The 27,469-nt window shown below is 44.3% G+C and overlaps 1 protein-coding gene across 3 annotated transcripts in view; it reads left to right on the top strand.

Moving 5' to 3' along the window:
* Grk4 (G protein-coupled receptor kinase 4) overlaps nucleotides 1-26,988 on the top strand; it is a 46,843-nt gene extending 19,855 nt beyond the window's left edge. Inside the window, exons 9-16 of one of the 3 annotated variants that reach the window (XM_090343890.1) lie at nucleotides 711-901; nucleotides 5,921-5,958; nucleotides 8,523-8,612; nucleotides 10,056-10,264; nucleotides 13,794-13,931; nucleotides 19,760-19,897; nucleotides 21,194-21,331; nucleotides 26,722-26,986. In XM_090343890.1, the coding sequence (XP_090200016.1) occupies nucleotides 711-901; nucleotides 5,921-5,958; nucleotides 8,523-8,612; nucleotides 10,056-10,264; nucleotides 13,794-13,931; nucleotides 19,760-19,897; nucleotides 21,194-21,331; nucleotides 26,722-26,778 (999 nt within the window). In that variant the 3' untranslated portion in view covers nucleotides 26,779-26,986. Of the gene's footprint in view, nucleotides 1-710; nucleotides 902-5,920; nucleotides 5,959-8,522; nucleotides 8,613-10,055; nucleotides 10,265-13,793; nucleotides 13,932-19,759; nucleotides 19,898-21,193; nucleotides 21,332-26,721 lie in introns of all 3 variants that reach the window. The other 2 variants (XM_090343891.1, XM_090343892.1) reach the window with 2 other exon arrangements.
* Nucleotides 26,989-27,469: the final 481 nt, after the last annotated feature.

Raw genomic sequence — 27,469 nt, 5'->3', positions numbered from 1 at the left:
TATTGAAAACTCTCCCCATGCAGTGAGAGTGAGACTTAAGACAGAGGCAGATGGGGCCGGGAGTTTGGCCTAGTGGTTAAAGTGCTTGTCTAGCATGCACGAAGACCTGGGTTCGATTCCTCGGTACCACATACATAGCAAAAAGCCGGAAGTGGTGCTGAGGCTCTAGTGGTAGAGCTCTAGCCTTGAGAAAATCCAAGGACAGTGCTCAGGCCCTGAGCTCAAGCCCAGGACTGGCAAAAAAAAAAAAAAAAAGACAGAGGCAGAACTGAAGGCTAGTACCTAAGTGTGCCTGAGGCTCTGGCGTTCGGCCCTAGCACCAAGTCAAAAGTAAACATGAAAGTGGAGGAGGTGAGCCGGGAGTTTGTCCTAGTGGTTAAAGTGCTTGCCTAGCATGCATGAAGACCCAGGTTTGATTCCTCGGTACCACATATAGAAAAAAAAAAAAAGTTGGAAGTGGTGCTGAGGCTCAAGTGCTAGAGCTCTAGCCTTGAGAAAGTCCAAGGACACTGCTCAGGCCCTGAGTTCAAGCCCAGGACTGGCAAAAAAAGAAAAGAAAAGAAAATGGAGGAGTTGCCCTGAAGCTTGTACTGTTTGGGTTTTCTGATTGTGTTGAAATATATTTGAATATCATTAGCAAATACAGTAAGACACCAATAAATGAATGAACTGGATCTTTATTTTGTCTTTTTTACTGCTGTCATTTTTAGGTTAGTTTAGCCTATGCTTTTGAAACCAGGGATGCTTTGTGTTTGGTGCTGACCATTATGAATGGAGGTGATTTGAAGTTTCACATTTACAATCTGGGCAGCCCTGGTTTGGAAGAGCAAAGAGCAATTTTCTATGCTGCTGAACTGTGCTGCGGCCTAGAAGATTTACAGAGGGAAAGGATTGTGTACAGGTAAGAATGGTGTGACCTACTTGTGCCTGTGGACTGGGGTTTCCTGGTTTATACCGGCTGCTGTGGGCGAGGCATGGGCAAGTGGGATAGTCTCGTGCACTGATGGAAGTACACGGGAATGTGCCTTGTTTTTTCTTTTTAATTTCCCTTTAACCTCTAATGAATAGTCTTGTTGAAGGAGTTTTTACTTAAGCTAATTAAATAAAGTTACTGCTGGACTGAAGGGGTGATTAAAGTAGTAGATCTCCTGCCTAGCAAGTGTGAGACTCTGAGTTCAAACCATCAAAATAATAAAAATAAATAAATAGGAAGTAAACCTAAGAAAGACTATTTTCAAAATTCTGAGATATTTAGATAGTTCTAGTAGGGATAGTCACTATGTCCCAGGAAAATAACGTAATTAAATCTCTTTCAAAATATCCTTTTAAGCCAGTGCTGGTGGCTCATGTCTGTGACCCTTGTTACTCAGGAGGCTGAGGTCTGATGATTAGGGTGAATCCAGCCTGGACAGAAGAGTCCTTGAGACTCTGATCTTCAATAAAATACTCAGAAAAAGCTAGAAGTGATGTGGCTCAAGGGGTAGATCACTGGTCTTGAACACAAAGAGGATCAGAGTTGGCACTGGGCCTTGAGTTAAGCCCTAGTACTGGCACAAAAAAAAAAATCTTTCAGCTGGTATCACATGCCTGTAATCCTAAGTACTCAGGAGTCTGAGATCTTAGGATTGTGGTTTGAAGCTAGCACAAGCACAAACAGAAAAGTCTATGAGATTCTTATTTCCAATTAACTAGCAAAAATCTGGAACTGGAAATGGGGTTCAAGTGGTTGAGTACCAGCCTTGAGAGAAAAAGCTAAACAAGTTTGAGACACTGAGTTAAAGCCCAGTCCCAATACCCAATACTCACACACACACACACACACACACACACACACACACACACACACACTCTAAAAAATACTCTTTTGTTTCCATCTTAAATTACAGTAAAGAAAATCAAGTTAAATTTCAATCAAGTTAAACTTAATAATTAGAATTATTTTAGTGCAGCCAGTATTATTTTGTTTTAGAAAAGCAGGTCCTCTACTTGTCTTTTATTTTTTTTTTAATATATGTTTTATTTTATTTATTTATTTATTTATTTATTGCCAGTCCTGGGCTTAAGCTCAGGGCCTGAGCACTGTCCTTGGACTTTCAATACTGGAATTCCTACGCCATTTTTATTTATTTTATTTATTTATTTATTTATTTATTTATTTATTTTTTTGCCGGTTGTGGGGCTTGAACTCAGAGCCTGAGCACTGCCCTTGGACTTTTGTCAAGGTTAGAGCTCTACCAATTTAGCCACAGCACCATTTCCAGCTTTTTCTATGTGTATGTGGTACCGAGGAATCAAACCCAGGTCTTCGTGCATGCTAGGCAAGCATTCTACTACGAGGCAAAACTCCCGGCCCTTTTTTTTTTTTTTTGCCAGTCCTTGAGCTTGAACTCAGGGCTTGAACGCTGTCCTTGAACTTTTCTCAAGGCTAGAGCTCTACCACTTGAGCCACAGCACCACTTCCAGCTTTTTTCTAGCTATGTGGTGCCAAGGAATTGAACCCGGGCCTTTATGCATGCTAGGCAAGCACTCTACCACTAGGCTAAACTCCTGGTCCTCCAGCCCATTTTTATATACTAGAGAGATGAGCTTCCTTTTTATAGCAAGACAGTACAGTTAAACACATTGTAATTTTTCAGCAATCTGAAGATCAGGAAAAGAAAGCTAGCCAGGCATCAGTAATCCTAGCTACTCAGGAGGCTGAGATCTGAGAATCATGGTTCAAAGCCAGCCTGGGCCCTAAACTCTGTGAGACTTTTGCCTCCAATTAATCACCAGAAAACTGGAAGGGTGTTGGCCTTGAGTGGAAGAGCTCAGGGACAATGCCCAGGCTCAGAGTTCAAGTCCCATGACCGACAAAAGAAAAAGATGAAGAAGAAAAGTTTCTGTGTCAGACACATAGCAGGGCTTTAGCAATTCTTAGCAGTCAGAATTCAGAGCCTTGGAGACCACCTTGCCCTTGCCCCTCCCCCAGGAACTGCCAGCACAGCCTCACAGTACAGCCTGCTGTGGAAGTCTCCTGGGGCACTCACTGTTCAGGAGTCTGTTGAGGTGAGTCCTGCTCATTGTGGTCAATTCCTGAGGTTCTTCTTAAGAGTCCTGCTTTATATGAGGCCCAAGAGCAGGGTGACTCTTCCAGGACAAAAGGGGTCTTGTGAATGTCCTGGACATAGCCAGCAAAGTAGCCCAGCAAAACACAAGTGTTTTAGAAGAGAGCAGGTAGAAGGAGCAAGCTTGGGCCTTCTTTTGGCAAAAGGCTAGAGCCCGGCCCCAAATTTAGTGCTGTCTTACATCTGTCATTTATTTGGAGAAAAGGTTAGAACGTTAATAAAAGTCCCAGAGTCATTTTTGGAACACTCCATCTTATTTATTTATGTTTTGCCAGCCCTAGGATCTGAACTCAAGGCCTGGGCACTATTCTTGGGCTGTCCTCAAGGCTAGAGCTCTACCACTTGAGCCATAGCACCACTTCCGGCTTTTTTTTATGAATGTGGTACCAAGGAATTGAACTTGAGTCTTTGTGCATGCTAGGCAACACTCTATCACTGTATTTTACCTTTCTTTTTTTTTTTTTTTTGACAGTCCTGGGCTTGAACTCAGGGCCTGAGCACTGTCCGTGGACTTTCTGAAGGCTAGAACTCTACCACTCGAGCCTCAGCACCACTTCCGGCTTTTTTCTATATATGTGGTACCAAGGAATCAAACCCGGGTCTTCGTGTATGCTACGCAAGCACTTTAACCACTAGGCCAAACTCCCGGCCCTATTTTACCATTTTTATTTTAAGTTCTAAAACATTTTATTTGGCCAGGTGCGGGGTAGCTCATGCTTATAATCCTAGCTACTCAGGAGGCTGAAATCTGAGGATTAAGGTTCAAAGCCAGCCGGGACACAAAAAGATCTGAGACTCTTATCTCCAGTTAACCTCTAGAAAATGGGAAGTAGGGCTTGGCTCAAGGGTAGGGTGGTAGCCTTGAGCTAAAGAGTTCAGGGACAATGCCCAGGCCCAGGGGTGGGGTGGTAGCCTTGAGCTAAAGAGCTCAGGGATAGTGCCCAGACCGAGTTCAAGACCCATGACCCACAAAAAAAAATATTGTATTTGAAAAATACCTTTTTACTTGATACTTTTATCATGATTATATTTATAAAGAAAAAAATTGGATTTGTGGCTCATTTGTTAGAGTGCTATCCAATGAGTGAAAGCATCAGGTACCAAGTTTGAGTTCTGGTGTGGAACAAGAAGGCAAGGAGGAAGAAAGGGAGGGAGGGAGAGAGGAAGGAAGGAAGGAAAGAAGGAGCTGGGTGGTAGTGGCTCATATTTATAATCCTAGCTATTCATGAGGCCAACCAATTGATGAGCAAAAAACTGGAAGTGAAAAAAAACATAGCTGAAAGTGGAGTTATGGCTCAATTGGCAGATCAAGTCTGCCTTGATCCCAAAAGCTTGAGAATAGTGCTCAGGCCCTGAGTTTAAACCCCTCCTCCCAAATAAAAATAGAACAAGAAGAAAATAAAAGAAATCATGATGAATATTGTCACCAAAGTCTATGTATAATGTCCTCAAATCCCCTGGCTTTGCTGTGGTATACCACATAACTATGATCATTTTCTGTGTGGGACACTGTGGTAGTCACATACAGGGTGTGCATAGTTGGATGGTATCAAACATGGAAGTACCTGGAATATGTACAGTCCATTTAATGAGACTCAAGAGATACCTAAGTCCAAAAATAGTGGGGAAACTTGTGAATTTACATGAAGTCCATTTTATAAAATAGTTTGAAAAATAATAGATTGGCAAGATTCTTTAAAGTACAGAACTGAACAATGCCAGAGTTGGTTAAAAATGAAAGTTCAGGGGGCCGGAGTTTAGCCTAGTGGTAGGGTGCTTGCCTAGCATGCATGAAGACCCATATTTAATTCATTGGTACCACATACACATGGTGGCTCATGCCTGTCTGTAATCCTAACTACTCAGGAGGCTGAAATCTGAGGATCAAAATTCAAGGCCAGTCTGGGCACAAAAGGACCCGAGACTCTTAACTCCAATTATCCCCTAGAAAATGGGAAGTGGGGCTTGGCTCCAGGGTAGAGTGGTAGCCTTGAGCTGAAGAGCTCAGGGACAGCACCCAGGCCCAGAGTTTAAGCCCCATGACCCACAAAAAAAAAAAAAAAAGAAAGAAAGAAAGAAATGCTGAAAGTGGTGCTGTGGCTAAAGTGTAGAGTGGTAGGTAGCCTTGAGGAAAGCCCACGGACAGCTCAGGCCCTGAGTTCATGTCCCAGAACTGGCAACAAAAGAAAGTTCAACTTCAGTCTGCTATAATCATCTCATTATTTTGAGGAAAATTAGAAATGAAAAGCCTAGTGAGTATTTCATTTTTTAAAAAAGCTATTTTGTTGGTAATGGGGCCTAGGCAAGGTGAGCACTCTACCACTTTGAGCCATAGCTCCACTTTGGATTTTGAGTGGTTAATTGAAGATAAGAGTCTCACAGATTTTCTTGCCTGGAGTGCATTCCAACTTGAATCCTCAGATCTCAGCCTCCTGGATTCCTAGGAGTGCAGGTATGAACCACTGGCACCTGGCTGCAGTGGTTACTTCATAGGCTCAACCAGATTATGTCCTGTACATAAATGGGGAATTGGTCAGCTTTTTTCTGTTTGAGCTTGTCTTGCCATTTTCTCTTATGTGTATCTTCTGGGGGGTAAAAAAAAGGTAGTATTTCCTATCCTCTCTTAGAGTCTTCTATAAGGGATCCCAAAAAAATACAATAGCAAGTACCTTCTTGTTTTAGCAGGCACATTAGATGGTCCCTAGCCACACTAATATACGTTATTCTTATCCTCAGAACTAACATTGAAAATCCTTTTTTTTTTTTTTTTTCATAGTCCTCTTGTGAGCTTTTTGTTGTTCCTTTCCTTGTAGAGACTTAAAACCTGAGAATATCCTCCTGGATGACCATGGTAAGTGAGCAAGCCTTTTGTACCTGAACATAGACTTGTTCAGGGGCCCTGAACATAGAAAGTTAATATGTACTTAGCCAGTTAATGCTGAAATAACAGCAAAAAGAAACTCCTTGGTATGTGCTTACAAAATTTATATATATATGGAAGTAGCACTGTGGCTCAAAGTAGTAGAGAGCTAGCCTTGAGCTGAAAAGCTCAGAAACAATGCCCAGGCCCAGAATTCAAGCCCCATGAAAGCCCCACTACTGAAAAAACAAGCAAACAAACAAAAAGAAGTAAAAAAAATACACACACACACATACTCATAACTCATACATACATATATACATACATATATGGGCTAGGCACCAGTGACTCAAAGGAATACCTGTAATACTAGCTACTCAGTTGGCTAAGATCTGAGGATTGCGGGTCAAAGCTAGTCTGGACACAAAAGTCATATATATAATATGTATACATATATATATACATATATATGTATAATTTCACATTTCCATTGCCTTGGATTTAGATAAGAAACAGAAATGGTCATATTTTTAGTTAATTGTTAAATTGTTTTGTCAATCCTGGGGCTTGAACTCAGGGCCTGATACTGTCCTTGGGCTTTTCTCGAAGCTAGAGCTCTACCACTTGAGCCCTAGCACCAATTCCAGGTTTTTCTATGTTTGTGGTACTGAGAATCAAACCCAGGTCTTCATATATGCTAGGTAAGCACTCTACCACTAGACCAAACTCCCAGCCCCAATTGTTAAGTTTTTGAAGTAAACTCAAAGTAAGGCATTTGTTGTCCTGTTTCTTACTGTTGACACACATGTTGCTTTATTTCTTTTCGTTTCTTTTCTTTTCTTTTCGAGGGTCATGGAGCTTTGAACTCTGGGCCTGGGTGCTGTTCCTGAACTCTTCAGCTCAAGGCTACTGCCCTACCCCTGAGCCACAGCCCCACTTCCCATTTTCTAGTGATTAATTGGAGATAAGAGTCTGGTTTTTTTTTTGTTGTTGTTGTTGTTTTAGTGCTGAGACTGACTTTGAACTGCTATCCTCAGATCTCAGCCTCCTGAGTAGCTGGGATTATAAAAATGAGTCTTCGAGCCGGCTCTCAGATTCTTGAGTAGCTAGGATTACGGGCAAGAGCCACCTTTATCCAGCCTGACCTGTTTTAGAGGAAAAGATTGACAGGATTGTGGTTCTAGGTCAGTTCAGGCCAAAGAATATGTGAGACTCCCAACTTAGTAACTGGACTCAGTGGTACATACCTGACAGTCATCACAGTGATGGCAAGAAATATAAATGGGAAGATTGCAGTCCACACTGACCCAGACAGAAAATGAGACCCTGTCACAAAAATAATCGGGGGCAAAGGAACTGGAGGTATGACTCAAGCAGTACAGTACTTGAATAGCAAGTGTGAAGCCCTGAGTTAAATCACGAGAGAGAGAGAGAGAGAGAGAGAGAGAGAGAGAGAGAGAGAGAGAGAGAGAGAGAGAGAGAGAAGAAAAGTGAAAAGGAAAGAGAGACAGCATAAGACAAGGTGTGAGTGAAAGTATAATCAGGCATCTGAGGGATCCAGAAGGAAAAGTAGACATGATACAATCAATGTAATTGTGTGGCCTGCATGTATATTCATGCCTAGTGTTTTCTGCTTGTTATTATGCATGAGGAAAGGTGCTGGAAATCTCATTTTATGGACATTTTGGGACTCTTAGCCTGTTGTTTGTGGTATATTGCACAGCAGTGTTGATCAGAGGCAGAGTTGAATCAGCTTCATAAAGAAGGGGTAGGTGGGGAGTGTGGCCTCGTGGTAGAGTGCTTGCCTAGCATGCACGAAGCCATGGTTCCATTCCTCAGGAGAGCTCTAGCCTTGAGAAAGCTCAAGGACAGTGCTTAGGCCCTGAGTTCAAGCCCCAAGACTGGCCAAAAAATAAAATAAAAAAGGAAGGGGGGGGAAAGGGACGGGGTGGGGTGGGGGAGGGGGAGGGAGTAACAGGGGTGGGGTGGGGGAGGGGGGAGGGAGTAACAGAACACGGGGATCAGCTTATCCTAGAGTCTCTAAATTCAGATCCCATTATCACACAAACACACAAAAGGTTTTTGTGTGGTTGTCTATGATTAGAGAATTTCCTCAGGCACACTTTTAATTTTATGGTATTAATGAAATTAAATTACTTTATGGAATTTAATCAAATGTGCAAACATTATTAGAGTATGAAATACTCTAATAATTGGTCCATGGTTTTTTATTTCTTTTTTTTTTTTTTTGTATGAGGGATCGAATGCAGTCTTGCTAGATAAGCTCTCTAACACTGAGCTGCATCCCCATCTCTCATCCATGGATTTCAATTTGTTTTTTTCTTTTTCCTTTTTTTATTGTATTAATAGAAGAGTTACATTATATTCACCAGATAGAAGGTGCATTACTTCACAAACATTGCTACCCTTTCTCATGTTTTATCCCCATTTCCCTCCCCCCACCCCTCAATTTGTTTTTTCTACAATCCTTATTGTTATTAAAATGCTATTAACTTGTTAGAGTGAACTGTGTATTAATGTTTGAACACACCCAGGACACATTCGGATTTCAGATCTTGGTCTAGCCCGGGAAGTCCCTGAAGGAGAGACAGTTCGAGGAAGAGTTGGAACCGTCGGCTACATGGGTGTGTGGAAATCCCTCTTGATGCTCACTGTCTTTTCTCTTCAGATGCCCCAGTGCCTTAGAACACAGAGAAGTTACCACATCAGGCGCTGGAGCTCTGTCTTAACACAGTAGGTGCTTTCATGGTATAGAGACTGCTAGAGTCCTCACCCTCCAGCCCTCTCTTTCAGATGAGTAGTGGGGCCCGCAGAAGGCTCTGAGTCCTAGGGCACATGGGTATGTGTGTCCTGTCAGGACAGGGTCAGGGGTCTCCTCATGCTGTCCAAGTCCTGCATGTGTGGGTATACAGACTTCTTGAGAGAAATCGTCCTTTTCTGCTTATTCCAAAGATTTCTAGCCTTGTGCATCCTTTATGGCCTGCAGGGGAGCTGGTGGTTTCCCAGAAGCTTTTACTCAGTAGCTTCTGGGCTTTAATTGACTTGGAAACGGCTGATAACACACTTGTAGTACCTGAGGCGGGCGCATCCTTAAGAGTCAGGTCTTCCCTATGACACCATTTTCCCACACTATTTACTCTGTTGCAGTCCACACATACACACACACGCACACGCACACGCACATGCACATGCACACATTTTATTTTTATTTTTATTTATTGTTGGTCCTGGGTGCTGTCCTTGAGCTCTTTAGCACAAGGCTATCGCTCCACCACTTGAGTCACAGCACCACTTCCAGTTTTCTGGTGGTTAATTGGAGATGAGACTCACGGACTTTGGGGCCTCGGCTGGCTTTGAACTGGCATCTTCAGATCTCAGCCTCCTGAGTAGCTAGATTATAGGTGTGAGCCACCAGCGCCTGGCTTTTATTTTATTTTATTTTTGCTAGCCCTTAGACTTGAACTCTGAGCCTGGGTGCTGTCCCTGAGCTTTTGTGCTCAAGGCTAGCCTTTACCACAGTTCCACTTCCGGCTTTTTGGTGGTTAATTGGAGATAGGAGTGTCACAGATTTTCCTGCCTGGGCCGACTTTGAACCGTGATCCTCAGATCTCAGTCTCTTGAGGAACCAGTGCCTGGCTACATATTTTAAAATAAGAACTTCATTGACACATCATTCACACACCGTAAAATTTAACAATTGAATATATATTTCAGTGGATGTTTATATCTTTACAGAGTTATGCAGCTGTCACCATCATCACTACTTCCTAATCTTAGGATGTCTTTACCATCTCCTTAAAGAAACTTTACCTCTATTAGTAGTCATTCCCTTTTCCTCACCTTCTCCATCAGGCCTGGAAACCACAAATTACATCTAGTCTCCTTTGGATTTGAGGATTCCATCTACTTTCGAAAATAGAATGATGGTGCTTGGTTTTGTGTCGCCTTTTTTCACTTAATATATTTTTCAGGTCATAGTATAACACATGAAGTGTATAATGAATTATTTGTAATTAAGCGAAAAAAACTATTTAATATAATTAAATTTCCCTGTATTCGTTACATAGCTCCAGAAGTTATCGATAATGAAACATACACTTTTAGTCCTGATTGGTGGGGACTTGGCTGTCTGATATATGAAATGATTCAGGGACATTCTCCATTCAAAAAATTCAAAGAGAAAATCAAACGAGAGGAGATTGATCAAAGAGTGAAGAAAGATACCGAGGAGTACTCCGAGAAATTTTCAGAGGATGCCAAATCCATCTGCAGGATGGTGGGTTGTGGTCTGTAACTAAAGTTCAGAAACTAAACTACTAACTGATGCTGGTTCTCACTGAGTGAAAGAAATAGTCAAACAGGCAGTCCTGCCCACATCCCAGCTTGGTAAGCCTGCAGGCCAACACCAAGCTTCCAGGCTCAGGCACCGCTCCTTTGCCCAGGGTGTTTCATCTTAGGTTAGACAGAAAGCAAAAGTAAAACTTTCTAAAGAAAGTGGAGCCAGAATGTCTTCCGGGCTTTGGGCTATTGATTTCTATTCAAGAAGTTGTGAGAGGCAGCATCAGCTGAGGTCAGGGATCTGCAGACTCCTTTCAGGGGTAGGAGAGCAGATGTCATTGTCTTTCATAGCTACGCAGCACTGCCAGGGCAGTGCCCAGCAACCATAGGCAGGAACACACCATAGTGAAAGGTGCCAATAAAGCCTTAGAGTGGCATTGTTGCTCACACCTATAATTCCAGCTACTCTGGAGGCAGAGATTGGGAGGATGGGCGTGCAAGGCCAGATTGGGCAGAAAGAGCCTACTGTCAACCAACTGGCTGGGTATGGTGGTTTGTGTCTAACAATTGTGTGAGTGTTACAAATAAGAGGATTGTGATCTAGTCTAGTCTAGGCAAAAATTTGAAATCCTAACTGAAAGAATAAAAATGATTGGGGGTATGGCTCAAGTGGTAGAACCTTACTAAAGCAAGTAGCTGACATAACATCTTTGGGCTATATTTTCCCAACCCCCTGCTCTAGGCTGTGTTTAGAGTTAGTTGCACATTGGTGAGACTCTGCATTGCCCTCATAACACAACGTGACCCCCTTGACTGGCTGATAACCACCACCCTCCCCTCATTCTCTACTCCCTCCACACACCCCTACTGCCTGACCTCAGAAATCCCCATCTTCACACTTTGCCCTACCTGGAAGTGCACCTTGTCCCAGGTAGGATTTTCTGCTGCAATTGCCTGATTCCACAACCCAACAGCTCCCTTCATCAGCTATTTATTCTTAAGCCTGGACTCCCATCGCTGCTCTCTCTTCCCTTGTGCCTCCAACTATTTGGTGTTACTTTGTGCCTTTTGTCAGTGCTTAGCAAGTCTGATCTGATCTGTTGAGGTCTCTGCCTCCTTTCTTTCCATCTGCTTGATCTTTCCTAACATTTTTTAATGTACTGCTTGTGAGTCTAGCCTAACTTTTTTTTTTAAATATAAGAAATATAAGAGACAGAGTCTTGGGCACTGATGGCTCATACCTGTAATTTTACTTAAGCTCTAGAATTTGAGAATCAAAGCCAGCTTGGGCAGACAAATTTTCTTTCTTTCTTTTTTTTTTTTGGGCCAGTCCCGGGGCTTGAACTCAGGGCTAGTGCTCTACCACTTGAGCCATAACACCACATCCAGCTTTTTCTATGTGGTACTGAGGAATTGAACCTGGGTCTTCGTGCATGCTGGGCAAGCACTCTACCACTAGGCCAAACTCCTTGCTCTTTTTTTTTTTTTTTTTTTTTTGCCAGTACTAGGGCTTGAACTCGGGGCTTGAGCACTGTCCTTGGGCTTTTTTCTCAAGGCTAGCACTCTGCCATAGCACCACTTCCAGCTTTTTCTGTGTGTGTGGTTCTGAGGAATCCAACCCAGGGCTTTGTGCATGCTAGGCAGGCACTCTACCACTAGGCCAAACTCCCAGCCCCAGACAAATTTCTTAATTTACAGTTGAGCTCTCGTGGTAGAGCACCAGTCTTGAATGGATGAAATTAAGCAGGAATAGGAGACCCTGGATTCAAGCCCCAGTAGTTGTACAGGGGGTGGGAGAGGAGAAAGAATGTCTCTTGCTGTACTGCTCAGTCTAGACTGTTACTAAACTCCTGGACTCAAAGCCATCTTCCACTTTAGCTTCCAGAGTAACTGGGACTACAGCAAAATCTTCATACCCAGCAGCCTAATATTTTTTGATTAATGGTAATTGTAGAAAAAGGCTTATTTGTATTTGTAACAATTGTAAATTTGTATGTAAGAAATACTTTAGAGGGCTAGGAGTTTGGCCTAGTGGTAGAGTGCTTGCCTAGCATGCATGAAGACTCAGGGCTCAGACCCCGAGTTTGTCCCCAAGGGCTGGCAAAAAATAAATACTTTGGGAAGGACATTTTCTATTAATTTTTTTAAAGTGGTCATGGGGCTTGTACTCTGAGCCTGGGCACTGTCCCTGAGCTCTTTAGCTCAAGGCTAATGCTCTACCACTTGAGTCACAGCACCATTTCCAGTTTTCTGGTGGTTAATTAGTAAGAGTCTCACGGAATTTTGTACCTGGGCTGGCTTTGAATCATGATCCTCAGATCTCCCCTTCTGAGTAGCTAGGATTATAGGTAAGAGCCACTGAGGTCCAGCTTATATGTTTTTAGAATAGGTTTGCTAACTTTTGCCTCAACCAGGGGCTTAGTAACCTGATAAAAATACTAAAATAGTTTCCAAATATAACTTAGATTTGCAGATTACTATTTTCTTTTAAAAATACCTTATTTGGGGCTGGGAGTTTGGCCTAGTAGTAGATTGCTTCCCCAGCAGGCATGAAGACCCAGGTTTGATTCCTTGGTACCACATACATGGAAAAAGCTGGAAGTGGTGTTGTTCAAGTGGTAGAGCTCTAGCCTTGACAAAGCCCAAGGACAGTGATCAGGCCCTCAATTCAAGCCCTGGGGCTGGTAAACAAAAACTCTATATAATTAAAAATTTTATGTACAAAAGGATTTTATGTGCTGTTTCCATAATGCAAATTATGTACTTTATTTTTAAAATTTATTTTGCTTTTCCTGGGGCTTGAACTCAGGGCCTGGGCACTATCCCTCAGCTCTTTTGCTCAAGGCTAGCACTCTACCACTTTGAGCCACAGCTCTACTTCTGGTTTTCTGGTGCTTAATTGGATAAGAGTCTCATAGACTTTTCTGCATAGGCTGACTTTGAACCATGATCTTCACATCTCAGCCTCCTGAGTAACTAGGATCACAGATGTGAGCCACAAACAACTGGCAGATGATCTACTTTAAAGGTTTTCCTTTCTAATACACTCCCTCAGCCCCTTTCCTTTTCCTCCTTTTCAAACAATATTTGCTAGGTTTCATTATGCTGTGTGTATGTGTGTGTAATAATGCAAATCTATTCACTTCCCCTTTACCCCCTCATCCCTGCATCATATCCAATCTGAAAGTCCTCCTTTATGCCCATGTCCCCTCATTATTATCACCATCCTCAGCCCCATCATTATCACATAATTAATTTTTTATACATAATTAAAAGTTAAGAATTAATTCAGGCAAAGTCTTACTTCTTGGTAGCTTAAAGGCCTAACTTTTTGAGAAGCATCTCATTTCCAAAGAGTATAATCTGAATGCATCTAGTTTGGTAGATACTTGGACATTACAATGACTGTACTTCCCTGCTGTTCCTGACCCTTTGTTTATGAAAAAGTTATCATCGGTTACTATTGTTCGGGGTTTTTATTTGTATTCTAGGAGCCTTAAATTGATCAATTTCCACCTCTTGTGCAGTTACTCACCAAAAACCCAAGTGAGCGGCTGGGTTGTAAGGGTGATGGAGCTGCTGGAGTAAAGCAACACCCAGTGTTCAAGAACATTAACTTCAGCAGGCTGCAAGCACACATGTTAGACCCTCCTTTCCGTCCTGATGTAAGTACCTGCCCCATCAGCTGGGTTCCCAGGAACTCTGGTTCCCCAGAGGTGGTAGATAGAGTCAACCTGGTGTGGGTAGAGTATAGCTTTCTTCTTCTTCCTCCTCCTCCCCCTCTTCCCCCTCCTCTTCCTCCTCCTCCTTTCCTCTCCCTCCTCCTCCTCCTCCTTCTTCTTCTTCCCACCCCCTTGACCTCCCAGCATCCACTGCCGGTGGCATACCCTCCCACATGCTCTGTAGCTTTAGGGCCTGGGGTCCACTGTCTCTCATTCCTCGTGGAGACAAACTGCTGCACTCATAAACTTCAGTGCCACTTTAGACCTCCTGTGCATGTTCTTCAAGCCTGCCATGAGCAGGTGTCTCTGCTCAGATGTCAGTGCTGGCATTTCGGGCAGTACTGGCATTCCCTCCATCCCTGTGCCCTTCTCACATGTAGTGCATACCTGCTGCTTTACTTTGCAATGTACCTTTCACAAGACCCTGGGATGCTAGCCAGGCCCCACGCTGAGGACCTTGGAGGTATGATGTTGCCTCCTTGTGAGTATGCTGTCAACAAATAGGTCTCCAAAATGCGTAGCACAGGGCCTGGCACTTTCAGTGCTGGCAAACTAGTATATTGTAAATGAATTCCTACTGATGCAAGAAGAAATTAATGCAGGTACTATGGACTCCACATTCTAGAAATATGAAGATGAAGTGATTCTGCAGTGTTTGTGGGATTAAGATGATATATATATATATATTACAGATATGTATATGTGTATGTATACATGTAAATGTATATGCAGTATGTATAATTTTTGAGTTTTGGCAAGGGTGTATTTTAATATAGCAGAATTGAAATAGTAAGCAATAGAGAGAGAAACATCTCCTGCTCCTCATGCAGGAAATAGGAGTTGGAGACCCTAATGGGCTGTTCTAATCTGTACCTTTTCTCCTGCTGAGCGTGGTGATGTTACATGATCAAGTTAGTGTAGCAGCCACAAATCTTTAGACAGTGGTTGGGGTAAAGCCTATCTAAAGCTGAGATGATCTTCAGGAATTCTTTTGCCAGATACATCATTTAAATTTTTTTTCTGTCTTTTATCTGCTCAGGAAGGTTTTTACCTTTTCAAAAGAGAAAGCAGCTGGGTGTGGTGGGTCATGCCTGTAATTATAGCTACTCAGGGAGCTGAGATCTGAGGATCAAGGTTCTAAGCCAGCTCAGATACAAAAGAACCTCCTGAGACTCTTATCTCCAATTAACCTCTAGAAAATGGGAAGTGGGGCTTTGCGCAAGGGCAGAGCAGTAGCCTTGAGCTGAAGAGCTCAGGGACAGCACCCAGGCCAAGCTCAAGCCCCATGAGCTACAGAGAAGGGGGGGGTAATTTGTTTGTTTATTTATTTACCAGTCATGGGCCTTGAGCTCAGGGCCTGGGCACTGTCCCTGAGCTTCTTTTGCTTAAGGCTAGCACTCTACCATTTGAGCCATAGTGCCACTTCTGGCTTTTTCTGTTTATGTGGTACTGAGGAATTGAATCCAGGGTTTCATGAATGCTGGGAAAGCACTCTTAACTAAATCACATTCCCATCCTGATGAAGCAGATCTAGATAAGCCCTCCTAATCTTGTAACTTAATGTGTCCGGGTTTTTAGCACCCTTTGCCTCCTGACCAGCAGGAAGGGCAAAGAGAACACGCCCTAAGATGAGACCTAGAAAGGTTAGGACCGGCCAGGGAGACTGGGAAAATACAAGGGGCTAAAGTAAGAAGCAGGAGTCTATCAACATAAAAGTAGGCAGGACAGGGGGAGGGAGGTAGGTGCGGTCAGAGAGGGCAGCGGGGCCAATCCATGGGTTCCAGGTAGCCTTATTTTACATCACAAACCACAGCCAAACCTCCCAACCAGAAGACAGCATGGTTGGATTTCCAAAATCAGGAAGTGAGCACTGGGCCACCAGGTAGGCCTTTTATCCTTGATGTGACGTGCCCCACATTAATGTTAGAAGTCTGGTAAGAGGGGGTCTTATCTGCTTTTTCAGTACTTTCTGGTTTTAACTTCTGAGTCTGGCCCTTTTGATATTTGTTAAAAATAATACAGTTTTCCTGTCTTCTCTTCTGTTTCTTTATTTTCCACCTTCCAATAATTTGGTACCTTATGCTTTTAGAGGAGCTACAGCCATTTCCTTCATCCCTCCCTCCTTCCTTCCTTCCTTTCTCTCTATCTCCCTCTGTGTCTCTGTCTCGGTCAGTTTGTTTTTAGTGACTGAGGCTTGAACTCAAATGCTCTCCACTTCTAGCTTTTTTGGTACTTAATTGGAGGCAAGGACCCATTCTTGTCCTGTTTCAAAATGATCCTCAGATCTCAGCCTCCTGAATAGCTGAGATTACAAGGTATGAGCCACTGGTACCGTTATGGTCCATTTCTGTAGCTGCTGCAAGTAGATTGTTGGCCCTGTCTGGCAAAAGGAGAAATCAAAAAGTCATATATGTGTTATTACAATATTTTTAGTAGCTGGGTCACACCTATAATCCAAACTACTCAAGTGGCTGAGATCTGAGGATCCAGGTTCAAAGCCAGCTCGGGTAGGAAAGTCTGTGAGACTCTTATCTCTAATTTAGCTCCAGAAAACCATAAGTGGCACTGTGGCTCAAAGTAGTAGTGTACTAGTCTTGAGCATAAAGAGCTCAGAGATAGTGCTCAGGCCCGGAGTTCAAGCCCCATAACTGATCCCTCCCCCCAAAAATATTTTTAGTTACAGGATTTGCTTAGAAGTTGCCATGTTTGGTTTACATTTTGTGTTATGCATTACACTAGTAACTGCTTCCTTGGAATAAATTCCTTCATGACATGTTGGAAAATTCCTACTACTTGCCAGGCACACAGTTCTAGGTAAGCAGGCCACAGGAAGAGCAAAACAGGTAAGAAGAATCTATCCACTTGGAGAGACAGTAAGACAGACAGATACATTAGGAAAACACCACCTGAGAGTGAGGTGTGTCTGACAGTGACTTCACATAGACTGTCTGGTCTGAAAATAGAAATGGGCCGTAGGTAGCCCTCAGAACACATAGTAGTCTGTTCTGTGTTCTCCATTTAAGCTCAGGAGCCCACGAGGGACCAGTTCAGGAAAAGTCTAATGATAATGTAGCTGCAAGTTTACTTGCAGAATTAAAACTGTTGGATGGGTTGAGAATGTAGCTTAGTGGTAGAGGGCTTGCCTAGCATGCATGAAACCCTGGGTTTGATTCCTCAGTACCACGTAAACACAAAAAGCCAGAAGTGGTACTGTGGCTCAAGAGGTAGAGTGCTAACCTTGAACAAAAGAAGCTCAGGCTCTAAGTTCAAGCCCCACAACTAGCAAAAAATAAAAATAAAAATTGTTGGTGTGTACCAAGAGTTAATAATAGCTCATGCCTATAGTCCTAGCTACTCAGGAAGCTGACAACCCAGCTTGGGCAGACAACATTGTGAGATTCTCCTGGTCAGTTAACCATCAAAAAGCCGGAAGTGGAAGTGTTACTCAAGTGTGATTGAATGAAAACCAGGCCAGAAGCGGGACATTGGTGGCTCACACCTATAATCTTAGCTACTCAGGAGGCTGAAGTTGAGGATTGAGGTTCCAGCTCAGCCCAGGCAGGAAAGTCCAAGAGATGTATCTCCAATTCACCTCCAGAAAACGGGAAGTGGCTCTGTGGCTCAGAGTGGTAGAGTGCTAGCCTTGAGCAAAAGAGCTCAGAGATAGCCCAAGCCCTGAGTTCAAGCCCTATGAGGGACAGGAGAAAGAGAGAGAGAGAGAGAGAGGGAGGGAGGGAGAGAGAGGGAGAGAGGTGGGGGAGGGGGGCTCCAGTCCAGAGAGTGCAAGGCATTGAATGTAAGGCCTTGTATTCAAGCTCTAGTATTGGCACTGTTAGGAAAACAGTAGAAGAGATGGAAAACAGAGAACAGAGATTAATTCGATGGCCAGAGCATGTTTATTTGGGTCGAACCTGGGAGTGACCCTCTCCATGGAAGTAGAGAGAGCCTCTCACAGGCTAGGTCTTAAGGGATGTCTTGGGAAACAAGACCAGGTTAAGATAGTGCATGAGCATGGGGTAGAAATCTATAGTGTGGCCTAGATTAAGAGAAGAGCTTCTGGGGGCTGGGAGTTTGGCCTAGTGGTAGAGTGCTTGCCTAGCATGCACGAAGACCCGGTTTCGATTCCTGGGTACCACATACATAGAAAAAAGCTGGAAGTGGTGCTGAGGCTCAAGTGGTAGAGCTCTAACCTTGAGAAAAGTCCAAGGACAGTGTTCAGGCCTTGAGCTCAAGCCCAGGACTGGCAAAAAAAAAAAAAAAAAAAAAAAAAAAAAGAGAAGAGCTTCTGTTAAATAAGACCTAAGAGCCAAATACAGTTCTTTTTCAAGAAATGCCATTAGACACACACACACACACACACACACACACACACACACACACACACCCAAGACTATTGGTGAGGAAAACCATATGAGGTCTGAACTGCTGGTCTTAACCTCAAACACCGGCCTTCCTCTAGACTGTGCCCCAAGGTCAAGGCTTGCCATCCCCGTCCTTGCTCACCATGTGGAGCTAAGTGAGAGTAACAGCTGCTCTAAGTGCACTGCCGACCAGTGGCAAAAGGGCACTCCTGCTTTCATCAGAACAGTTGTCTGTTGTCTGTTTGTGAAAGTTCTGGTCTAAAGTAAAATACCTCCCAGACCTCCAGGGTGGCTTGTGCACAGGAGGTGAGGCCCATGGCTGCAGAGTGCTGTTCTCTGGATACCTTCACGTCAGAAGCATACAGTCAGAGGTACTCAGGTCATGGAAGCCTTGTCTGCTTGCCTGACCCATTACTTCTGATGACAGCTGTGGGGTGGCAGGCTGGCATGGGTCAGGTCCTAGAGGAGGGACTATGGGAGCATAACTGGTTGAGCATAGAGACCACTTGAAGAACCTGGATGGGGATGTAAGAAGTTTGCTGCCAATTGCACTTAGTGATCAAGGGCTATGGGTAAGAGGATATCAAGAGCCAAAGGGGTTGAGAGTTAACACTAGTGAATCCCACAGCTGAAGGACTTTGCACAGTTCTATGCTGCATCTTTTTTTTTTTTGCCAGTTCTGGGACTTGAACTCAGAGCCTGAACACTGTCCTTGTGGTTTTTTTTTGTTTGTTTGTTTTTTTGCCAGTCCTGGCCTTGAGCTCAGGACCTGAGCACTGTCCTTGGACTTTCTCAAGGCTAGAGCTCTAGCACTTGCGCTTCAGCACCACTTCTGGCTTTGTTTTTTTCTATGTATGTGGTACTGAGGAATCGAACCCAAGTCTTCATGCATGCTAGGCAAGCATCCTACCACTAGGCCAAACTCCTGGCCCCTATGCTATATCTTTTAGTGAAAACATCCCATTGTAGTATTCTTCAATCATGGCCTTTGTAATCCACTTTCCAAAACAGAAGAGAAAGGGCCCTCAGAAGAAGGGTATGAGAGTGTGTGTGTGTGTGTGTGTGTGTGTGTGTGTGTGTGTGAGAGAGAGAGAGAGAGAGAGAGAGAGAGAGAGAGAGAGGGAGAGAGGGAGAGAGGGAGAGGGAGAGGGAGAGAGAGAGAGGGAGAGAGAGAATGTACACCAGAGGAAGAAAGGAAGGCAGGATAGAGAAAGGGAGAGCCAGAATGCACACATAGGAACTGCTATCTCATGACTCTGTATGAATCAAAATGTTTTAGAAGAGGGACTTGACATCTAGTGAGGAGAACAGCAGTGGACTTATTAAATGCAGTTCATTCTTCCTAATTACGGGAGCTAAGTCCTCTAGTTATCTCCATAAGTTGATGCTTCTCTTTGTTCTTGGTGCTAGCCTCAGGCCGTTTATTGTAAGGATGTCTTGGATATTGGGCAATTCTCCATGGTGAAAGGAGTCTACCTGGATACCAAAGATGAGAACTTCTACGCTCAATTTGCTACTGGGCGTGTCTCCATCCCCTGGCAGAATGAGGTACTGCTCTTGCAGAGCAGGTTCTTATGCTAGTTTCAACAACTATATGGGTGTGCTGGTGTGTAGGAACATTTGGGCCCGGAGTTTGGCCCGTTGGTAAGAGTGCTTGCTTAGAATGCACACAGACCCAGGTTCGATTTCTTGGAACCACATTCTTAGAAAAAAAGGTATGGGGGCCGGGAGTTTAGCCTAGTGGTAAAGTGCTTGCCTAGCATGCACCAAGACCTGGGTTCAATTCCTTGGTACCCCATATACATAGCAAAAAGCCGGAAGTGGTGCTGAGGCTCAAGTGGTAGAGTTCTAACCTTGAGAAAGCCCAAGGACAGTGCTCAGACCCTAAGCTCAAGCCCAGGACTGGCAAAAAGAAAAAGAAAAAAAGCTACAAATGGCTCAAGTGGTAGAGTCTAGGATAGTGCTCAGGCCCTGAGTTCAAACCCTGAGAGTGGCAAAGGCGGGGGGGAGGGGAGAGAAAGAGAGAGTATAGGAGCATTGAAGAAGCAACTTTTGGGGCCAGGAGTGTGGCCTAGTGGTACAGTGCTTGTCGAGCATGCATGAAGCAAGCCCTGGGTTCTATTCCTTGGTACCACATACAAAGAAAAAGCCAGAAATGACGCAGTAGCTCAAGTGGCAGATCAGTAGCCTTGAGCAAAAAGTGTCCAAGAACTTGAGTTCAAGCCCCAGGACTGGGAAAAACAACTTTTAGACAACTTTTTAAAATTATTGTTACTATTATTATTTTGCCAGTCCTGGGCTTGAGCTCAGGCCTGAGCACCGTCCTTGGACTTTCTCAAGGCCAGAGCTCTACCACTTGAGCCTCAGCACCACTTTCGGCTTTTTTCTATGTATGTGGTACGGAGGAATCGAATCTGGGTCTTTGTGCTTGGTAGGCAAACCCTCTACCACTTCGCCACACTCCCAGCCCCTTAGACAACTTTTGAACATAGGACTGGACCATGGGTAAGCCAAGGCCATTACCACAGCTATCCAGAGCATGGCAGCTGTTCTGGTCCAGTTATAGGAAAGAGTGAGGGTTCCCATCTCAGGTCTACAGAGGATTTGCTTGCCTGCTCAGCCACATACTTACTGAGTAGGGCTGGCTGGTAGCTGTAGCATGAAAGGAGCACAAAGGGCCACGTTACTTTCTCAGGTCAGGCAGCAGGAAGTGTAGGGATGTAGGAAGGCCCTGGAGCTCTGAGGCGCCTCCAAGTGAGTCCGGGTGCTGGGTGGAGTTGATGCCCTAGGAGACCACTTCAACATGCAGTCTCTCCATAACGCTCACCTCTTGTGTTCATGCAGATGATTGAATCTGGATGTTTCCAGGACATCAGTGAAAGACATAGTGATGAAAATTTGGGATCAGCTCACAAAGAGAAGATCTATTCTCCATTTACCAAATCAAAGCGAAGATTCTTCTATGAACTCTTCAGAAGAATGGTAAAAAAAAAAAATTTTAGTGGGGGGTATAAAACTTTTTATGCACATACAAACAATATGATGAGCTGGACATATAGCTTTGTAGAATACTTGCCCACTATTGATAAGGCCCTGGCTTTCCTCTCCAGTCACCCAACCAGTATATACACACAGCATACACATGTTTCACAGGCATGAGCCACCAGTGTCTGGCTCTAGTTTCCTTTTGCAGAGCTTCATATAAGAAAGTAAACAGCTGAGCTGGGCCTGGTGGCTGATGCCTGTAATCCTAGCTACTCAGGTGGTTGAGATCTGAGAACCAAGGTTCAAAGCCAACCCGGGCACAAAAGAATCTGAGACTTTTATCTCCAATCAACTTCTAGAACACAGGAAGTGGGGCTTGGCTAAAGGGTAAGGCAGTAACCTTGAGCTATAGAGCTCAGGGACAACGTCCAGGCCCAGGGGTAGGGCAGTAGCCTTGAGCTGGAGAGCTCAGGGACAGTGCCCAGGCCGAAGTCAAGCTCCATGACCCACAAAACAAAAGAAAACAAATGTGTGTGTGTGTGTGTGTGTGTGTGTGTGTGTGTGCGCGCGCGCGCGCATGCACGCACATGCCTATGGCCAGGAGTTTGGCCTAGTAGTAGAGTGCTTGCCTGGTATGCACTCCTTAGTACCACATATATAGAAAAGCTGGAAGTGGTGCTGTGGCTCAAGTGGTAGAGTGCCAGCCTTGAGGAAAGTCCAGGGACAGTGCTCAGGCCCTGAGTTCAGCCCTTAGAGCAGCACAAATTAAAAAATAGATGCCAGCCAGGCATGGTAGCTCATGCCTGTAATCCTAGCTATTCAGGAGGCTGAGATCTGAGGATAATGGTTCAAAGCTAGCTTGGGCACTAAAGACTGTAAGACTCTTGATCTCTAATTAATCACTAGAAAATGGGAAGCGGGGCTGTGGCTCAAGGGGTAGGGCAGTAGCCTTGAGCTGAAGAGCTCAGGGATAGCACCTAGGCCCAGCTGAAGGAGCTCAAGGACAGTGCCCAGGCACAAAATTTAAGTCCCATAACCTCCCCCCAAAAATATTATATATATTTGTCTTGGGAGAGGGGAATTAGGAGGGAAGTGGAAGAAAATGAGGGAGGAGGTAGCATTATTCAAAAAGAAATGTACTCATTACCCTATTTCAGTAACTGTACATCATCTTTACAATAACATTTAAAAAAAGCCATATCCCAGACCCTGAATTCAAGCTCCAACAACAACAAAAGCCTTAGAGCTGGTCACTAGGGGCTCCTACCTATTTAAGAGACTGAGATCTGAGGAGCACTTTAGAGCCATCCAGGGCAGACACATATGAGAAACTCATATCTACGTACCCATTAAAACATGTCCTGTTAATCACCAGAAAGCCAAAAATGGAGGTGTGTAGCTTAACTGGCAAACGTGCTAATGAAGAGCACAAGAAGCTGGGAGCCAGTGGTCATGCCTGTAATCCTAGCTACTCAGAAGATCGAGGTTCAAAGCCAGCCTGGGCACAAAAAAATCTGTGAGACTCTTATCTCCAATTAATCACCAGAAAACCAGAAGTGGTGCTGTGGGTCGAAGTGGTGGAGTGCTAGCCTTGAGCTGAGTTCAAGCCCCCGGATTGACCAAAAAAAAAGAGCACAAGGCCTTGAGTTCAAGTTTTAGTGCCAATGTGCGCGCGCGTGCGCACGCACATGCACACACACACACACACACACCTTAGGTGGTAAAAATCTCCCAGAGGGACAGCTATGTGTGCCACTTCCTCTGAGAACAAGGAATTAGTCCTAAACAAACCCAGCTGATCTCCCTGTCTGTGGTGTGGCTGCCCAGTCCTGCTCAGAGTCCTTACAGCAGCCACACCTTTGAGAAGTTGTGTAAACAGAAAGCTGCTGTGTGGGTCAGGGGTTTGGCCTAGTGATCAGAGTGCTTGCCTAGCATGCATGAAGCCTACATACATAGAAGAAAGCCAGAAGTGGTGCTGTGGTTCAAGTGGTAGAGCTCTAGCCTTGAGAAAAAAGCCCAAGGACAGTGCTCAGGCCCTGAGTTCAAGCCCCAGGACTGGAAACAAAACAAAACCAGGGGGGGAGGGAAATGGGGACCAAGACATGAGAAAGGGTATCAATGTCAGTGAAGTAATGCACCATCTATCTGGTGAATATAATGTAACTCTTCTATTAATTACAATAAAAAATACATGAAAACAAAACCAAACAACAAAAAAGCCGCTGCTCAAGGCATTTCTTGCACAGGAGCTAGTGAGCTTCATTCCCTTTATGCACTCAGCTATGAACATTAGATCCCTGCTCCAAATTCCTGGGCTTTCACAGCAGGTCTGGCCACTTGGCTCCTACATTCAGGCAGTCTGCCTTAGATAGGAAGAATTCAGGATGGTGAGAGTCACGCATGGTCAGAGCAGTCCCAGCCACACGGAGCCTGAGGTGGAGTCACAGGTCAGTATAACAGTCCATTGTTGAGGATTGGTCAGGTGAACAATGACCCAGGACAAAAGTCATATAGACAAAATGGACACAGGGATGCCTAACTTTTGATTGATTTGTGGATTGAAGTGCATTCCAGCAAGAAGTAGTTTAAGTACCACTTTGAGATTGTTTGGCTCAGTATGTGACAATATGCAAAGAAGCAGAATTCATCTGAGTCATTTCTACGTATGTGAATTAAGCCTTGTCCATTTCTTTAAGGAAGGAGAAGAGACCCAATGTAAAATGCATCTCTCAGACGTTCATAAATTGTTGCATACAGGTATTCCCTTGATTTCTCCCAGGATTGGCTCTGAGACTACACCTCAAGATACCAAAATCTGAGGGTGCTCAGGCCCCTACATTAAATGATTGTATTTGTATCTAAATGCTACAAACTTGTCTTGGCTTTGAATCATCTCTATGTTATATGAAATAATGTAAATGCTATATACATAGCCTATAGTTGTACTTTTTATTTTTTATTTTTATTTATTTATTTATTTATTTATTTTGCCAGTCCTGGGCTTGAGCTCAGGGCCTGAGCACTGTCCTTGGACTTTCTCAAGGCTACAGCTCTACCACTTGAGCCTCAGCACCACTTTCAGCTTTTTTTCTATGTATGTGGTACCGAGGAATCGAACCCGGGTCTTCATGCATGCTAGGCAAGCACTTTAACCACTAGGCCAAATTCCCGGCCCCTGTTTTTTATTTTTATTTTTGTCAGTCATGAGGCTTGAATTCTGGGCCTGGGTGCTGTCCCTGGGCTCTTCAGCTCAAGGCTACTGCCCTACCACTGGAGCCACAGAGCCATTTCCCGTTTTTTAGTGTTTAATTGGAGGTAAGAGTCTCTCGGACTTTTTAGAGTCTGAGCTGACTTTGAACTGCAATCCTTAGATCTCAGCCACCTGAGCAGCTAGATTACAGGTGTGAGCCACCACGCTCAGCAGTTGTACTCCTTTTAAATAGTATAACTATTTTTATTTATTTTTTAAAAAGTATACTATTTTTAAATTTTGTATTATTTTTGATATATTGTTAACTTTTTACTGTTTTAGGGGGAAGAGCCATCCTAGGGCTTGAACTTGGGACCTGGGTGCTGAACCCTGAGCTTTTTTTTTTAAAGTGTAAGGTGATGTACAGAGAGGTTATACTTACCTAAGTAATGAGTACATTTCTTGTTTCAACAGTATTACCGTCTTCCTCATTTTCTACCACGTTCCCTCCCTAATTCTCCCCTCCCAGTTGTACCAGTTGTAAAGTTCATTTCTAACAGTGTCTTTTTGTGTGTGTGTGTGTGTGTGTTGGGGCTTGAACTGGGCCTGGACACTGTCCCTGAGCTCTTTAGCTCAAGACTACCACCCTATCCTTGAGCTGAGCCCCACTTCCCGTTTCCTAGAGGTTAATTGGAGATAAGAGTTTCAGGTCCTTTTGTGCCCAGGCTGGCTTTGAACCTTGATCCTCAGATCTCAACCTCCTGAGTAGCTAGGACTACAGGTGTGAGCCACTGCACTGCACAGGCTTTCCAACACAGTGCACTGGCTTACCCTTATCCTTTGTGTCTCTATTTTGTGATTCCCCTCCCTTCCTCAAATCAGATAAATGTATATATAAGACACAGGGTGAGGGCCGGGAGTTTGGCCTAGTGGTTAAAGTGCTTGCCTAGCATGCATGAAGACCCGGGTTCGATTCCTCGGTACTACATACATAGATAAAAGCCAGAAATGGTGCTGAGGCTCCAGCAGTAGAGCTCTAGCCTTGAAAAAGTCCAAGGACAGTGCTCAGGCCCTAAGCTCAAGCCCAGGACTGGCAAAAAAAAAAAAAAAAGACACAGGGTGCCAGTATCAAAAACAATGACAACAGAGGATAAACCACAGGGGGGTAAGAAAGAGACAATAGAAATAACTTCACATAGTACATGAAAAAATAATGAGCCAGGAGTTTGGCCTAGTGGTAGTGTGCTTGCCTAGCATGCATGAAGCCCTGGGTTTAATTCCCTGAAACCACAAACAGAAAAAAGCTGGAAGTGACACTGTGGCTCAAGTGGCAGAGTGCTAGCCTTGAGTAAAAAGTGTCCAAGGATGGTGCCCAGGCTCTGAGTTCAAGCCCCAGGACTAGCAAAAAAAAAAAAAAAAAAATCTTGTTTCCATATCTTGGATGTCCCTGAGCTTTTGTGCTCAAAGCTATCACTTTGCCACTTGAGTCGCTTTTTGGTAATTAATTGGAGCTGGGAGTCTCACACTTTCCTGATGGCTGGCTTTGAACGTCAATCTTAGGTCTCAGACTCCTGAGTAACAACGATTACACAAGTGAGCCAACAGTGCCCAGTTATGGTTTTTTTTTTTTTTTTTTTTTTTTTTTGCCAGTCCTGGGCTTGAGCTCAGGGCCTGAGCACTGTCCTTGGACTTTCTCAAGACTAGAGTTCTACCACTTGAGCCTCAGCACCACTTCTAGCTTTTTTCTATGTATGTGGTACCGAGGAATCGAACCCGGGTCTTCATGCATGCTAGGCAAGCACTTTAACCACTAGGCCAAACTCCCGGCCCCCCCAGTTATGGTTTATTTTATTTATTTGAACCCAGGGCCTGGGCACGATCCCTGAGCATTTTTGCTCAAAGCTATCACACTACTACTAGAGCCATAGCACCACTTCCGGCTTTTTCTGAGTAGTTTACTGGTGATAGGAGTCTTATGGCCTTTCCTGCCTGGGCTGGTCTCATATCTCAGCCTCTGGAGCAGCTAGAATTTCAGGTAAGAGTCACCAGCGCCTGGCCTTATTTATTTATTTATTTGGAATTGGTTGAGTGTGTACCTAAACCATCTGTGGATACTGAGGGCTGCCTGTACTTAGAGAACAAAGTCTGTTCACACTGGAAGCCTGCCTAAGGCTGGCCATTGCTCCATGTGTTTCAGGGCTGCCTGAGTGCTGGCCCTGAGAATGAAAGGAGAGGAGAGCAGAGACAACGCTGACTGTTCTGGTGCAGACCGAAGATTCAAACCCTGGCACCTAGAAGAAGCTCACCCTCAGAGTTTCCCTCTGTTCAAGGCCTGTGATAAACACCCTGGGACACAGATTGCAGCACACCTTCACAGATTTTTCTACAATGCCAGCACTTTTCACTGAAATGGATTAAAGAAAAAAAAACAACCTCAGTACTATTGTATTGCCAAAAACTAAGTGTGGATGCTTTCTGTGAGAGGCTTGAGCTCCATAGGGCCCTCGGCGAGTGGTAGGCTTGGAGATAGATGAGTCTGCGCCAGTCTGGTGGTGCCCTGCCTCTGGCTCCAGCTGCTGGCTGGCAGATCTGAAGGAGATAAGGCCCAGGAACAGGGAGGCGGGTTGGTAGCCCTTACTCTGGCCTCCAGGTGGCAGTGATGTCCATGTCTGTGTGGCTGTTGTTTTTGTGTGTGTGTGTGTGTGTGCCAGTCCTGGGCTTGAGCTCAGGACCTGAGCACTGTCCTTGGACTTTCTCAAGGCTAGAGCTCTACCCCTTGAGCCTCAGCACCACTTCTGGCTTTTTTTCTATGTATGTGGTACCAAGGAATCAAACCCAGGTCTTCATGTATGCTAGGCAAGCACTTTAACCACTAGGCCAAACTCACGGCCCGTGGCTGTTTTTTTTTTTTAACATTTCCCCAAGCATCCATCCTTCCCTCTTAA

This window comes from Megascapheus bottae, chromosome 13 (genome assembly GCF_031878675.1).
Source record: "Megascapheus bottae isolate mThoBot1 chromosome 13, mThoBot2.hap1, whole genome shotgun sequence".
Taxonomy (NCBI): domain Eukaryota; kingdom Metazoa; phylum Chordata; class Mammalia; order Rodentia; family Geomyidae; genus Megascapheus; species Megascapheus bottae.
The sequence above is the reverse complement of the archived record's forward strand: the minus strand, read 5'-3'. Positions and strand labels throughout refer to the sequence as shown.